The sequence below is a fragment of the Megascapheus bottae genome, chromosome X, assembly GCF_031878675.1.
Source record: "Megascapheus bottae isolate mThoBot1 chromosome X, mThoBot2.hap1, whole genome shotgun sequence".
In the NCBI taxonomy this organism is placed as follows: domain Eukaryota; kingdom Metazoa; phylum Chordata; class Mammalia; order Rodentia; family Geomyidae; genus Megascapheus; species Megascapheus bottae.
This window is the reverse complement of record NC_143547.1, coordinates 50438266-50453186: the sequence shown is the minus strand read 5'-3', so window position 1 is coordinate 50453186 and position 14921 is coordinate 50438266. Positions and strand designations below refer to the sequence as shown.

At 38.3% G+C, this 14921-nt stretch overlaps 1 protein-coding gene across 1 annotated transcript; it reads right to left on the bottom strand.

Annotated features, from left to right (window-relative positions):
• Nucleotides 1-13941: 13941 nt before the first annotated feature.
• LOC150041068 (type-1 angiotensin II receptor-like) lies at nucleotides 13942-14577 on the bottom strand. The gene has a single exon (XM_090326758.1). It carries the CDS (start codon nucleotides 14575-14577, stop codon nucleotides 13942-13944), a length of 636 nt encoding a protein of 211 aa, XP_090182884.1.
• Between the last annotated feature and the right edge of the window lie 344 nt (nucleotides 14578-14921).

Sequence of the window (14921 nt, the reverse complement as noted above, 5' to 3'; positions counted from 1 at the left end):
ACAATTACTAAAACTGTAAGTACATTTTAGTAAATGAAAGAAGGCAAACTGAAAACAACCACAGGAATTGTTCCATATATGCTGGAAAAGGCAAAATAGAGGGACTGAAAACAAGGGGTCTCCAGACATGTGGTAAGAAGAGGGGCTCACATCAAAGGAATAGCACATGAGAACTTGGTGCAAATAGTAATTCTATGTTTTTCCATCAAACAATAAATATTGTTAGTTGTATGTTTTGAAGTTTTAGAATTTTTAATCACACTAAGATTTCCTTTTGAAGTTTTTCAAATTTGGCACATCTGAAATGAATTGGATGAATTCATTGTTCCTAAGGAAAGAGTGGATCCAAGAGCTCACAGAAAATGAGAAACAAGTTCATGGAACTGAAGAGCTGAGACTAGAATTTATAGCATCCTCAAGATAAACTGCCCTCTGGAAAGCCTATGAAAAATTAACTACCATTTTTCTATTCACCAGTTTCTTAGGGAAAACAGAAGCCATGAATTAAGAGCACAGTGAAGCTGGGATTACTCAATGTCAAATGTCAAACACATCTCCTAGAAATAAGTCTGCTGGAAAGGCTGAGACTAGAAACACTGTGGTTTGAGGTTGGCCCAGGGAATAAAAGTTTGCAAGACTCCTTCACCAGTATCTGAGCACAGTTGCCTGAACAATGGCATCCTAGCTATATAAGAAGCTAAAATCTGAAGGAACATAGTTACAGGTCAGCCTGCACAGAAAAGTCTGTAAAATATCATATTAATGAAACAAGCTAAATGTGGTAGTGCAACTGTCCTCTCAGACAGAGCAGGAAACCCCAAATAGGCAGATGGAGGTCCAGAAATGTGTCAACAGGAACCAAGAGGCTGTCGAAAATTAACTAGCCCTTGGACTAGGGTGTGGCTCAGTGTCTAAATACTTACCTAACAAGTTCAACATCCTGGGTTTGATCGCTAGTGCCAAAAAAAGAAAAACAAAAACAAAAAATAAAAACAAGCTGGGCCCTGGTGGCTCACACCTGTAATCCTACCTAGTCAGGAGGCTAAGATCTGGGGATTGTGGTTGAAAGCCATTCCAGGCAAAAAAGACTCTTACCTCCAATTAACCACCAGAAAACTGGAAATGGCTCTGTGGCTCTAAGTGGTAGAACACTATCCTTGAGCTGAAGAGCTCAGTAACAATGCCCAGGCCCAGAGTTCAAGGCCCATAACACACACACACACACACACACACACACACACACACACACACACACACACACACACATGATTGTGTCTTGTTTTTATTAAAGTATTCTAAAGTTTTTGCTTTATGGAGAAAAAAAATGCCTTGTGAGTATCAAATGCTGAACTGGTTACACCGGACAGAAGAAAAATCACTGAATGTGATTAAAATTCCTGCAAGCAAAAAAGATTCAAATCTGTTCTTTCAAAATTACAGATAGAAATAAATTTTCTCAAAGGAGGGTATATGCGAAACAACATTGTTTCCTTTGAAAAGGATGGCTGAATTATGTTCAATGTTTTGAATATGTCAGAGAAGATCCTATTTATTATCGCACTGCAAATGTTCTTGTTCTAATATATCATTGACAATGAGGTCACAAGGGTACAGAAAGATTTGTGCTTTCATTGGAGATAATGACTTTTAGTGCACTCTGAATTAGAGCAAGTGATAATTATCTAGCCAATAACAGCTGGGAAGATGGTGAGAAATGTCAAGACAGGAGATAAGATGCATAATTTAGAAAAATATTCTGAAGTTACTTTGGAATATGTAATGAACATATCATCTCTTTCTTATTTTATTAGACTTGCTTTGGGTAGATGACAAAGATTGCATTTGTTAAGTCACAAACACTAAATGTTAAACTGCTACCATACCATTAATGGGAAACCTCTGGGAAGTGAAGAATTACACATCAATTAAACAGGATAATGTTTATCTGGGAATGGGAATCGGGCTCATAAAAACTCACCCATTTAGAAAGCAACTTCAGAACTAGAATTAAGGAGGGGGAAAAATCTATGAAGTTTCAAAGATAGAGATTTGTTCAAGTCTAGAAACTTTTCTCAAAAACTGTTGAATAAGCATTATATGAAAAATAGAATGTCCTCACTAAATACATTCTGCTTTAACTGGTTTCCTTGAGTGGCTCTCAGTTTACCCATATAGATTTGTTCAATTCAATGAAAATCAGTATCTGACAGCATGGAAAATAACACAAGTGTTACCAAGTTGAGAGTTGAAATGTATCCTAGAGGCACAGATAGTCAAACTACAAAAATCTCAGAAGTCATAGCAGAACAGAATTCCGTTTAAGGACCCTGTTATCAATCATAAAAGGGTTAAATTGATTTTGTGGGGTTTTTTCTTAAATTTGTGTAAACTTGGCACTAGTGGCTCACACCTGTTATTCAGTAGGTTCAGATCTAAGGATTGCAGTCAGAAGCCAGGCTAGGTAGGAACGTCTGTGAGACTCTTATCGCCAACAAACTACTCAGAAAAAAAGCTGCAAGTAGTGCTGTGGTTCAAGTGATAGAGCACTAACATTGAGCACAGAGAGGTTCAGGGATGGCACCAAGGTCCTGATTTCAAACCCCAGGACCAGCAAAAAAAAATCTATGTATCTGAAGTGCCAGTTGCTCATGCCTATAATCCTAGCTGCTCAGAAGGTTGAAATCGAGGATCAAAGTTGAAAGCCAGCCTGAGCAGACAAATCCCAGAGATTATCTCCAATTAAGCTGGAAGTAGAGGCATGGATTAAATGATAAAGCATGAGCTGTGAGTGGAAAAAAGCTGGATGAGAGCACAAGGCCATATGCTCAAGCTCCTGTACTGGCATAAGAAGCAGGGGAGGGGGTAGTTACAGAAGGCTAGCTCAAGTGGTAAAGTGCCTGGCAAACATGAGGCCTTGAGTTCCAATTCCAGCATTAAAAAATCCATGTATCTTTTAAAACCACAAAACAAATGTGATCAAGGTAGACAGGGTCCCACGTGCAATAGAGAAAAGTTTCCAATGTTTTGGTAATTAATGAGGAAAAGACAATTGTCCCTGACACTATCAAATCAATGAAACTTTCTTACTCAGCATAAGTACTCTATTTTCCAAGTTAATTTAGGAAATCATTTAATTCAATTCAAAAAATGTGTTATCAAGGAACTCCTCTATATAATACATTAGCTAAAGCTGGGGAGGTCGATATTGTAGATGAGAAAGACAGACTTGGGCCTAATGAAAACAATTAACTAGCTAACTAGTTGTAGGAGCTGGGTGAGCAGTCAATGTATATCAGAGGGACAAAGAGGTGAGTTGTGCAATTGGCTTAGAGAGTATCTGGAAAGGGCTTTTGAACTAGCCAAGACTTGAACATATTCTGAAGGAGTGAGCATATGTAAGGTAAAGCAAAATGACAGAATATTTGGTACCTTTAAACAAAGGCAGTATCCTGGTGTACCTAGAGTTAAAGATGAGGTCGGAAAAGTAAATTAGAAATACTTTGATTCTCAAGATTAACTTTAAGTTTTGTCCTGCTGGCAAAAAGGAGCCATGGATTTTTTTTGTCAGTCATGGGACTTGAACTCTGGGCCTACGCGTTGTCCCTGAGCTCTTCAGCTCAAGGCTACCGGTCTACCCCTTGAGCCATAGCTCCACTTTTGACTTTCTAGTGGTTAATTGGAGATAAAAGTCTCACGGACTGGCTTTGAACTACAATCCTCAGATCTTAGCCTCCTAATTAGCTAGGATTACAGGTGTGAGCCACCACACCTGCCTTGGAATTTTCTTTTTTAATGAGAGAATGATGTGGGGAAAGATTTACTTAATTGAGTTAAGATGGGCAACTACTATATCCTTCAGGAGAAGAAAACAAAGGAGCTAGCAGCAACAAAAGTAACAGAAGAGGGAACCATAAACCCTATACCTTTTTATAAAGAGTTTCTCTGACTTGAGCAAGGCACTACTGGTTCACATCTGTCATCCTAGCCATTCAGGAGGCTGAGATCTGAGGATCTCAATTTGAAGCCAGCCTGGGAGGAAAATCCATAAGCCTTATCTCTAGTTAACCACCAAAAAATAGGATGCAAAAGTGTGTGAAAAGGGCCAAGGGACAGGACCCAGGACATGAATTCAAGTCTTAGTACCTGCATGTATGCTTGAGCACACACACACACACACACACACACATACACTCACACACACACACGTGTGCGCGCGCGCACACACACACAATTCTGACTTGAATAAGACTCAGAATACTTCTACATCTAAGTTGTTTGTGTAAATTACAGAAAGTTTCATTGTAGTATTTCCATACTTGTATATAATATACTTCTTTATTACTGTTTCTCAATCTCTTCCTTCTTCCCATCTTACCCACTATTTATTTATTTATTTATTTATTTTTACAGTTTTAGTTTTTGTTTTCAATGGTCATGGTGCTTGAACTAAGGACCTTGGTGCTATCCCTGAACTCTTTTTGTTCCAGGCTAGCACTCTACCACTTTGAGCCACAGCGCCACTTCTGGTTTTCCAGTGAAATTGGAGATAAGAGTCTCAAGGACTTTCCTGCCTGGGCTGGCTTTGAGCTGTGATCCTCAGATCTCAGCTTCCTGAGTAGATAGGATTATAGACATGATCCACCAGTTATTACAGTTTTTAATGGGGTTTATTATTCTATTTTCACATCTCTATATAATTTGCTCAAATTCCATTAATATGCTTGTGATGAACCTGAGGTCCAAACAGGGGAAGAATTTACATCAGGGTCTTTTGGCCAGTTTGTGGGCTTGGTAAAATCAAAACTAAACTGCCTAGAGTTGATCATCATGGGAAAATATAGTTTTCACAATATGCTCTAGCCAACCTTACGCCTACAAGATCTCGAACATGGGATAAGAACTATAGTCTCTCAGATTTTCTGTACGAACTTGACAATATCTTCAAAAGTTAAGAAGAGGAGAATTCTGGGCTTAGGTCTAAATCTTGACAATACATCTCTGGCAGTAAGAATTTCCATCTGAGAACATGATGCTCTTTTGCAGAAAATTTTCTGGCAGAGACAAGGTGCTGTTTCTTGTCTTATGTACTGCAGCAGATTGTGGTAAACCATAATTGAGGGCCATGGCACTTCTCTAGCCATTCAGTCTACATTTTGAGGTTACAGAGTCATCAGATTTGCCTAAGTTGCTAAAAAGAGACCTGAAATTCCAAAGTGAGGTTTCTTGTTCAGTGTGGCCTCTGACTAAGAAAAATACACCATTAAGCTCTTGACTCGACATTTGCCCTCAGAAGTTTATCCCAAGAAACAATGTCTCAATCAGAAGACTGAGAATCAAAAATCCAGATTTATTGAGTCCCTTGCGTCTCAGATTTTTCACATGAAAACTAAGGTATAAGTAATATCCAACGCTCCTATATACTGAGATATATATGGGGAGAGAATAAAAGATAAAGGAGAGAGAGGGAGGAAGGAGGGGCTGGGAAAAACCTGTGGGCCTTCAGTTTGTCCCAAATGGTCACACTGTAAATCTACAATGTCCCCCAGCTTAGCAAAATACTCAGTATTAGCAAAATGCTCGGAATGTGAAAATTGCATACATTTCCTGATCCATGTTTTATCACTGCATTTCCATCTCACAGATAGTTCCCTTTCAAGGAAGACCTTCCCTTGCATGGAAAGGGAAGAACCATTTAGTACCTGAGTTTTCTTCTTGGCCCTACACCTGATTCTTTTCATGTTCATAAATAAACTTTGTGCCCATGTTCTTCCTCTCCCTCTTGGCAGTATCCCTGGTTTTGGCAAGCATTAGGTCAGTCAGTATTCCTGACTAAGTAGATTTCTCTGGTGCCCAAAATAGCCAGGAAATCACCACTAAAGTTAGGTCCCCCTAACTTTACTTCCCCAGATTCAGTAAGACGTATCTCCTTTTGGAGATGAAATAGACTAGACACTGCTTTGTCCATTAATGCATTCTAAGAAAGCATTCACCTGGTTTAGGCAAAGCTCTCTTGGCGTGCTTACAGAATATTTCTGCTTTCTTTTTTGATCTGTAAAGAATGGAAACATCATAGGAGGAGAACTGCCTTGGTCTCCTGACTATGACGGGTTCTTTTACTTCATCTCCATAAGACCAAGAGAATAATGTAAAGGGAAACAAAGCAGGATATGTTTTGCAATCTTCAGAACTATGTCAGGGAAAGAAGCAAAAAAGGAAATAAAGACATTGGGAGATTTCTATTGACAGTTCATCCGCCTTCCAAAATAACTGATTCATGATCCCACTAGCTCCAACTGGAGTATTCTTATTCAGTTTCCAGAATCATTCAAAGCCAAATGCCATGGTAACACTACCTTTTTGTATCGTTCTTCCTGCTTTCCAATTCCATAAGTTCCATCCATTTGTTTTCAAAGGTAGTGATCCCAAAACAGCAATTACAGAAATATTTCTGTCCAATAACTCGGTGTCTATCTTTAAACTTTAATACTCGTCTTTTGATCCAAAATGGATTCATTCTTCTATGACTCATACAGATAGTTGGTGAAAAGTTGTCTCAAGACAAAACCAAATACCTGTAAATAGTACCTGCATAGTGTATCAGCTTAAGCAGTCTTAAGATTCAATCACCAAAGAGATTATAATTGGTAACAGGGGAAGCCAAATTCCTCTGAATCAGGTAACGGATACATAAAGAAAATTGTACATGATTATTTGTCTAGAATTCATTCTACAGAGTTGCCCATAGACTTCATGCCTATTACACAATTGAAGTCCCACATATTTTGCCAGATTTTTGCTACCCAGCTCAGTGAAAAATATACTTTTTCTTTTATAAGCATTTACTAGAGTAAGCATCACTTACTATACAAAGTCCAGTGCTTTTTCATGTCATGCATATTCAGCATTTATCCTAGAGGCAGATTATCCTAATCTCTGGCACCATTCATGCCAGGAAAGTGCTTCCTGTGCCATGGATATTTTTTATCTGTTACCTTAGAAGCATAAGAAGTCCAAGGAACAAGGTGGTAGTCCTTAGGGAAACCATTGTTGTGTTTCCTAGTGGAAGTATTCCTTCCCTTTATTTCATGAGTAAAATTATTGGCAGGTTAGAGTTTGAATTCTGTACCTTGCACTTCCTAGACAGCTGTTCTTCACCGTGATCCTCACCCCCAGCCTTTTTTATTCCTCTTCTTTATAACTAAGAGTTTTAGGCCAGTACAGCTTAAGGTGGAAGAGCTAAACCTGCCTGGTCATGCAATGCATTTCTACCTAAGGGGCACAATAAATTGTCTTTAAAAATTGACATCCTGAAGGCCGGGAGTTTAGCCTAGTAGTAGAGTGTTTGCCTAGCATGCACGAAGACCCGGGTTTGATTTCTTGGTACCACATACATAGAAAAAAGCCACAGTGGTGCTGTGGCTGAAGTGGTAGAGCTCTAGCCTTGAGAAAGTCCAAGGACTGTGCCCAGGCCTTGAATTCAAGGCCCAGGATTGGAAAACAAACAAACAACAAAAAAAACAGGTTAGAAATTGACATCTTGATCTGGTGAATATAATGTAACACTTCTATTAATTATAATAAAAATATATGGAAAAGAAAAAAATTGACATCTTGAATTGAAACCTCTTTGTACAAGTATTTAATATGATTTTTGTTCTTACGGTACTATGTTATCTCTCATCTCTTTTGCTGTCCCTTGGTTATCTCATATTGTTACAGTATCCCACTTTGTTATCTGATATATCAGATATATTTGTATTTGGTTAGTTGAAATTGGATAGGGAACGGGGGAAAACAAGATGAGGGGTGGGGGTGGGGGGAGGGAAATGGGGACCAAGACATGTGAAAGGGTATCAATGTATGTGAATTAATGCACCTTCTATCTGGCAAATATCATGTAACCCTTCTATTAATTACAATAAAAATATATGAAAAAAAAAGAAAAAAAGAAGCCAGGAAGTCAGGAAGGGAAGGAGGAAAGAAAGGAGGGAGGAAGGGCAAAGGAAGAAAGGAAGGAAGTCCACACTTGAAATAAAGAATAAAAAGACCACAATGGGTAGCAGTAGCTCATGTCTATAATCCTAGTTACTCGGGAAGCTGAAATCTGAGTATTGTGCTTCAAAGACAGCCAGGCAAATAAATCTGAGGGAATCTTATTTCCAGTTAACTATCCAAATATCAGAAGTGGAAGATTGACTCAAGTGGTAGAGTGCTTTGTTAGAAAAAGCTAAGCAAGAGCACAAGTCCTGGAATTCATGCCTTAGTTCATGGTCATAAACAAATAAAAGGTCACCCTACGACTTTGCTACAACACATCATCCGCTCCAGATATATAAGGGTACAGTAAGAGAAATGAATGTCATGCAACATAAGTCTGTTACCACCATACACTGTCATGTCGTTTTTTCTTGATAAGTAGCAGTATAGAGTGGAAAATCATGATAATGGATAAGGCATTCAGTAAATGGTGAAGAGTAGTTTTAGCATTGCTTAAGGAGAAGACAAATCCACCTCAAGATTTACTCTTTTGGTGGGGAGAGTGATGGGACCGTGGCCTAGTGGTAGAGTGCTTGCCTAGAATGCACAAAGGCCAGGGTTCAATTCCTCCATACCACATACATAGAAAAGAAGCCAAAAGTGGTGCTGTGGCTCAATTGGTAGAGCACTAGCCTTGAGAAAGCCCAAGGATAGTGTTAAGGCCCTGATTTCAAACCCTGAGACTGGCAAAAAAAAGACTTACTCTTTTTTATTATTTCCTGAGAAGTCAGTGAATTGGGGATGGGGGGCATGGCTCAGTTGGTAGAGCACTAGCCTATGGAGTTTGAGTCCTGGTCTCAGACCTAAAAAAAAAAAAAGCATTTGACCCTGTCACTCACAGGTTATTTATTGCTTTTGGTTATGTCCTATGCATAGCACCCAACTTCCTGGCCAATACAAATGTCTCAAGACTTCTGTCTTCGGTTTCCAGATGCCAAAGAGGACCTGACCCTGCCCTGAAAGTCACAGGAAAGAAAGAGTTCTGTAAGAGGCTAAGATCTTGCTGTACACATGTAATCCTTAATGCAGCAAAGCCTAGGCAACTTGGTGCTCACTGCATTAAAGCCATGAATGCTTCATGTGTAGCTGTCATGCAAATTCACAGGGTCCAGTCAACCAGCTACTCAGCTGGCTGTGCACACCTAACCAAACAGAGAAGATATATGAAGGTTGTATTTCCATAGATAGCTCTCCAGAGCTGATGTGCTAAAGTGAGGATACAAGGAATATGAGATTATGGATGTGGGACTGCACCCCTACACTACTTGTATGCTACCCCATGCTGAACACCAGTAATGATGAAAAACTTATTAGGTCCAGCTTCCAAGGAATGTCCCCCTCAAGGGGAGGCATTATCAATCTCAATGTTTATTCTAATAAGAACAAGATCTTCTTCCACAACAGAAAGTCAATCTGCTATATAATCAGCCCGTTGTCAGGTAAGTTACTGATCAGCCCAGAGAACAGTGCCATATTGGGAATTTTGTGTTAGGTTCCTTGTTGCTGATAGATTAAGGATTCAACAGTGGGTAGATCCAGGTGAGCCTCGATGAATGGAGGTTCATGTTGCTGAGTTCCTGATTAAACTCTATGCCTGCTTTCATGGCCACTTTGTTCATAACCCCTTTGGGTAATGACAGGAATAACTAGGGGATGAGGCTGCTATTTATGGAATGGGTCATATTACCCACTAAATTATTAGCATTCTTCTCTAGTGAGATCATCCTGGACTCTCAGGGAACCAAAAAGATCATGTTTTTCTCCAATGAAAAGAAATCCATCTTCTCCAGATGTCTTTGTTACCAACTTTTCCCACCATGTCTTTTCTAAATTCCTCACTTTCCAGCCAAGCCATTAATCTCAACCCATGAATATTCAAACATCTAGCCATTTCTCCTTCTCAATAAAGTGAGCAACCATGTACACTGTAAATTCTCTCCTCTGGGATGTGGGATGATTTCCCATCACTGTATTTCAAGAACAGAAATGCGCTACAATGCTACCTCTATCCACACTCAGATGGTATCTGTAGCTCATGTATAACCATCTATAAATGAGGCTTAAGTCTTCTCCACTTTTGTATGTTACACATATGGACGCCTTCATGAAGCCATAGGTGCAGGCTGGAAGTAAAAAGGGCAATAAAGTCTTTGTTTGCTAAAACAAAATTTCTAAGGTTGGGTAATTTAAACATTAAGTTTGTCTCTCACATTGTTGAAGACAGAAAGAACAAGATTAGGTAGCCACATCTGTTCAGCTTTCTGTTTGTATTACAACATGGCAAAGAAATGGAAACGAAGCAGTCATATATAGGGGTTAAGCATGAAACTTTCAATATTCGGTTGGTGATGGAGCATGTCTATAAAAACATGTTTTCTGGCTTGTTTGTATCGGACAATATCAAGTTCAAGTTGAACTCAAGTTGCACATACACTATGCCCATAGTTAAGCATTATATTCAATTCCAGTAGTCAACCAAACTCTATTTCTCAAAGAAAATTAGTGCTAATCACTGGTGGTTCATGCCAATAATTCCAGTTACTTGGCATGTTGATATCTGGGGACCAAGGTTCAAAGTCAGCCTCAGCCGACAAAATTCAAGACATTTGTTCATACACAGTTAACTAGCAAAGTCCTACAAGTGCAGGCATGGTTCTGTTCATAGGACTAGCCATGAATAGAAACATCAAGCAAGAACACAAGGCCAATAGTTAAAGCCCTAGTGTATTAGCACAAAAAAATACTTATCAGCTGGTAATAGCAAGACTTCTACTCCAAAATCTTAAGAGTATATGCTGTGATTCACATATAATGATGTTTCAGATACTCCAGAATGCATCAATATCTACTTAAAACATCAGTATACCTAATCAATCCTATGAGTCAAGTGGCAACACACAGCTTACACAGTAGTCTGGACCTGTTGCAGAGTCTATTCTTGTTCTGTGAACCACATAGCCTACCAAGTTTTCAGGTAACTTAGTAAATATTTCTAATATCATACTCAAATGAGAAGTAAATATGTTGTTTTCAAAATCAAATTAAGCCCACTAGATAGTGTAACTATTTTGGTTGTAGCAGGAACAAGTTATAGCAAACAAATCCTTCAGATTATATAGGATATCTTGATATTCACCAGATAGCTCGTCTTCTACAACTTATTTTATTTACTTACTTTTAATTTTTTTTGTGCTGGTCCTGAGGCTTGAATTCGGGCTCTGGGCTCCATCCCTGAGCTTCTTTTGCTCAAGGCTAGCACTCTAACACTTACACTTTCTGCTTTTTCACTGGTTAATTGGAGGTAAGTGTCTAACAGACTTTTCTTCCCAGACTAGCTTCCAGTCATGATCCTCAGTTCTCAGCTTCCCGAGTGGCTAAGATTACAGGTGTGAGCTTCCAGTGCCAAGCTATTTTATGTATTCATTCATTATTTTATTTTTTCTAGAACCAGGACTTAAACTCAGGACCTCGTGCTAGCTCATCTTGCTTACTTAGCTGGTATTCTACTACTTGAACCACACCTCCAGCCTAGCCTTTCATCAATGTCCAATGCAGCCAGTGGGCTCCACTGTTGCACTTTTTATCCATTTTTCACTGATTCTGTGTCCTCTCCCCGACCACCTTCCCTCAAATGTGACGTGTATACACCGCCTATGAGTTGAAGAATATGTGTCAAAAAATACAAAAAAAAACAAATTAAGAAAAGGTCCTTTGTTGCCTTGTTTTTGGAGTGTCATATATATATATATATATACATATACATATACATATACATATACATATACATATACATATACGAAGAGGCACAGTGGTTTTACATCTTGGTAATTTTCTCCTAAGACTATCTTCTTTTGGTCTCACTGTATGTGAGTATCTAGAATATTGTATAATTTGTCAGATTCTATTACATTTTAAACCTAACTTCTGCATATCAGGAGAACATGTGCTGTTTGTCTCTCTGATCTTGGCTTACCTCATTTAACATGATTTGTTCTAGTTCCACTCATTTCCCTGCAAATGACATTATTTTATCCTTTCTAATGGTGATGTAAAATTCCATTGCACATAGGGTACCTGCATTTTGATATGATTTTTTTACCCATGATGTGAACACACAATCATTTTACCAACAAGACCATTGTAGTTACCACTTCTGATTCACTGGATCAAGTGAGCAGCACACTATCAAACTAATGGACCATTATGATATCTTATGAAAGGGAAAGGTAATCAATATCTTGTACACCAAATTATAGCACAGAACTGGAGCACAAACATGCCCCTAAGTAGAAGAGTGAAGGAATATTGCTGGACTCAACGACTTAGAACACACCATTTGGAGTCATCTTTACTAATACATAGGGAAAATATAGCATTTAGAAACCAATAATTGCATTTAACTATCAGGGGATGGGCTTTCCCAGGTTCTAGTATTGTATTTTATTTAAGGGTTCCCATTTATTAGCAAAAGTTCCCCCTATAATTTACTCTCACACAGATTTACTCTCATACCTGGTGAAAGATGTGTCCTTTGACCCCTCTTTGTGGCTTAGTAGGTGTTTACATGAAAATTTTACCCAAAACTTCTAGCCTCTCTAAGCTCAATTTGGCCTAAGTCAACTCCATATTCCTTCTACCAATATCCCATAACCATATTATCTATCACTACATATTTTATTCAGATTTCCCTCTCTAAAAATTAGGAAAAATTATAGTAACTTTGGCCTTTGTCACATGTCTTCATTTAACATCCTTTACATCACCCTTTGGGCTTTCTTGGGCTCAAGTGTAGGTTCAAAAATAAAGAGGAGTTGCTGTGTAATAAATCATCCACCATAGGGAAGGTTATTACAATTTTTTTCAGGCAAGGTAGAATTAGTTTGTTCAGATGAGGTTGAAAGACAGCTTCTACTGTCAAAAAAAATCAACTAAATGTAAGCGGTCACTGTCTCCAGCTTCATCTGCAATTGCTCTATGTCTTGATTGCCAACTTCTCTTTGACAGCAGACATCGTGCAATGATAGGAATTTTGTTGGGGTAATATCTTAGTCACTCAAAGGATGCTATTCTGGTTTTGGTTTTTCTCATTCCAGCTCTGCCACTACAGATACGAGTTTCTTTCAGGGTAAACATAGATCTTTTCAGGTCATTAGTACAGCTGAGGAACTGAAACTTTGAGACTTGGGTTCCTCTTTTTCTACTTTAGGAGGAACTGGTCAAACTTACTAATAAGCTTACCGTTTCACAAGTATGCTATCAAAATTTGTGTTCACCAAGACTCTTGCCTTGGAACAATTTGACAGTGATATTTTGCATATCTCTATTGTCACAGCACACTGGAAATAGAGAAAAATCAATGTCTTTAAATAGAATCGACTTAAAGACTCTTTCCAGAAAACCCAAGATGAATTCAGAAAATTCATCTTTTGATTCTTTTCTTCTAGGATGATTCTCAGGATCAAAAATCATGATCAGAGTTCCCCCTAAATAACACAAGCAATACAGTATGAATTTTTCATATTTTAATTTTCAGTAATTTTCTCACATGATTGTCAGGGATGAAAAGTTCAAAGCCTGGATGGCAGACCATCAGTCTGGAATCGCAGGCAAAAACGGATGCTGTAATCTTGTCTTTGCAGTGTGTAGAGCAATCCTACTAGCTTGAAAAAATCAAACAGAAATTCTGTGCTACAAACTTGAAACTAAATTCTCTCCTTCTGTAGGAAACTTGAGTTTTGTTCCTAATGCTTGTTGAATGGTTGAGGTCTACACTATTTAAAGTAGTCTCCTTAAATTAAGTAATTATAAACATTAATCCTAACGACAAAATGTTTTCAGAGGAGCAGCTATATTAGGGTTTGCAACAGTCTGGGTAACTATGCCTAGCCAAGTTGACATATATAATCAACTATTACCAGCTCGGAAATAAATTTTATAAAACAGATAAACATTGAAGATTCTTAAAAGCACTCCAGTTGGGTAAATAAGTGATTTTAGCACTTTTGTGGCTCCAACACAAAAATTCAGCAACAACAAAACTTGTCTGTGAACGTCAAGATAAGAAATGCCAATGTCTTTGAAGCACTCGAGCTGATAAAGGAAACATTCGATAATTATAGCAGTCCAGATGATCTTAGAAGCCACCCTCGCATACCTAACAGTTCTGAAGTGGCGTGTCTCTACTGGAAGAAAAGTAATCAGAAAGGCCTCGAGGCTCACACAAGTGAGCAAAAGGGAACTGATGTGGATATTTGCAGTCAGGAAATTCTCCCTCAGCGCTGATTGAACAAGAGATGATATTTCACCATTTGACATATCTTGAGTCATGGAAGAAAAAATGGTGCAGCCAACTAAGATGTCTGCCTGAGCTATGTTACGAATCAACACTGAAGTAGACTTTCTGGATACAGAAGGCAAGGTCAGAATCACCATGATATACAGACTGCCAAAAAATCCCAGCAGTGTGATGATGGTATTTGGAGATGGTAGGACTAGATACTGGATGTATTTGAAGGTCAGGTACCTTCGGAGATCTTTCATGTGGTCTCGATTCATAAAAATACTAAGTTGAGCAGGATTCCTGTAGTAAAATAGAAAAGTAATATAAAGATATATTCAAAACAGCATCTTAAAGACACTTAAAACTATGGTTTGGTCCAGTAGATTTAATATTCTAGCAAGCTATAATAATGCTATTAATAATTTTTCCCTTTGTTAGACATGATTTTATGGAAAATCAAACAGTCGTATGAAATTACATCTTACTGATGCTGACAGTTGATGATAAAGACAAAAAATTTAATCTAATTCAATATTTCCTACATAAGTTGATGTTTTTACTTGTATTTGATCTTACTAGTCTCACTAGTTGGATTAAGCACAGA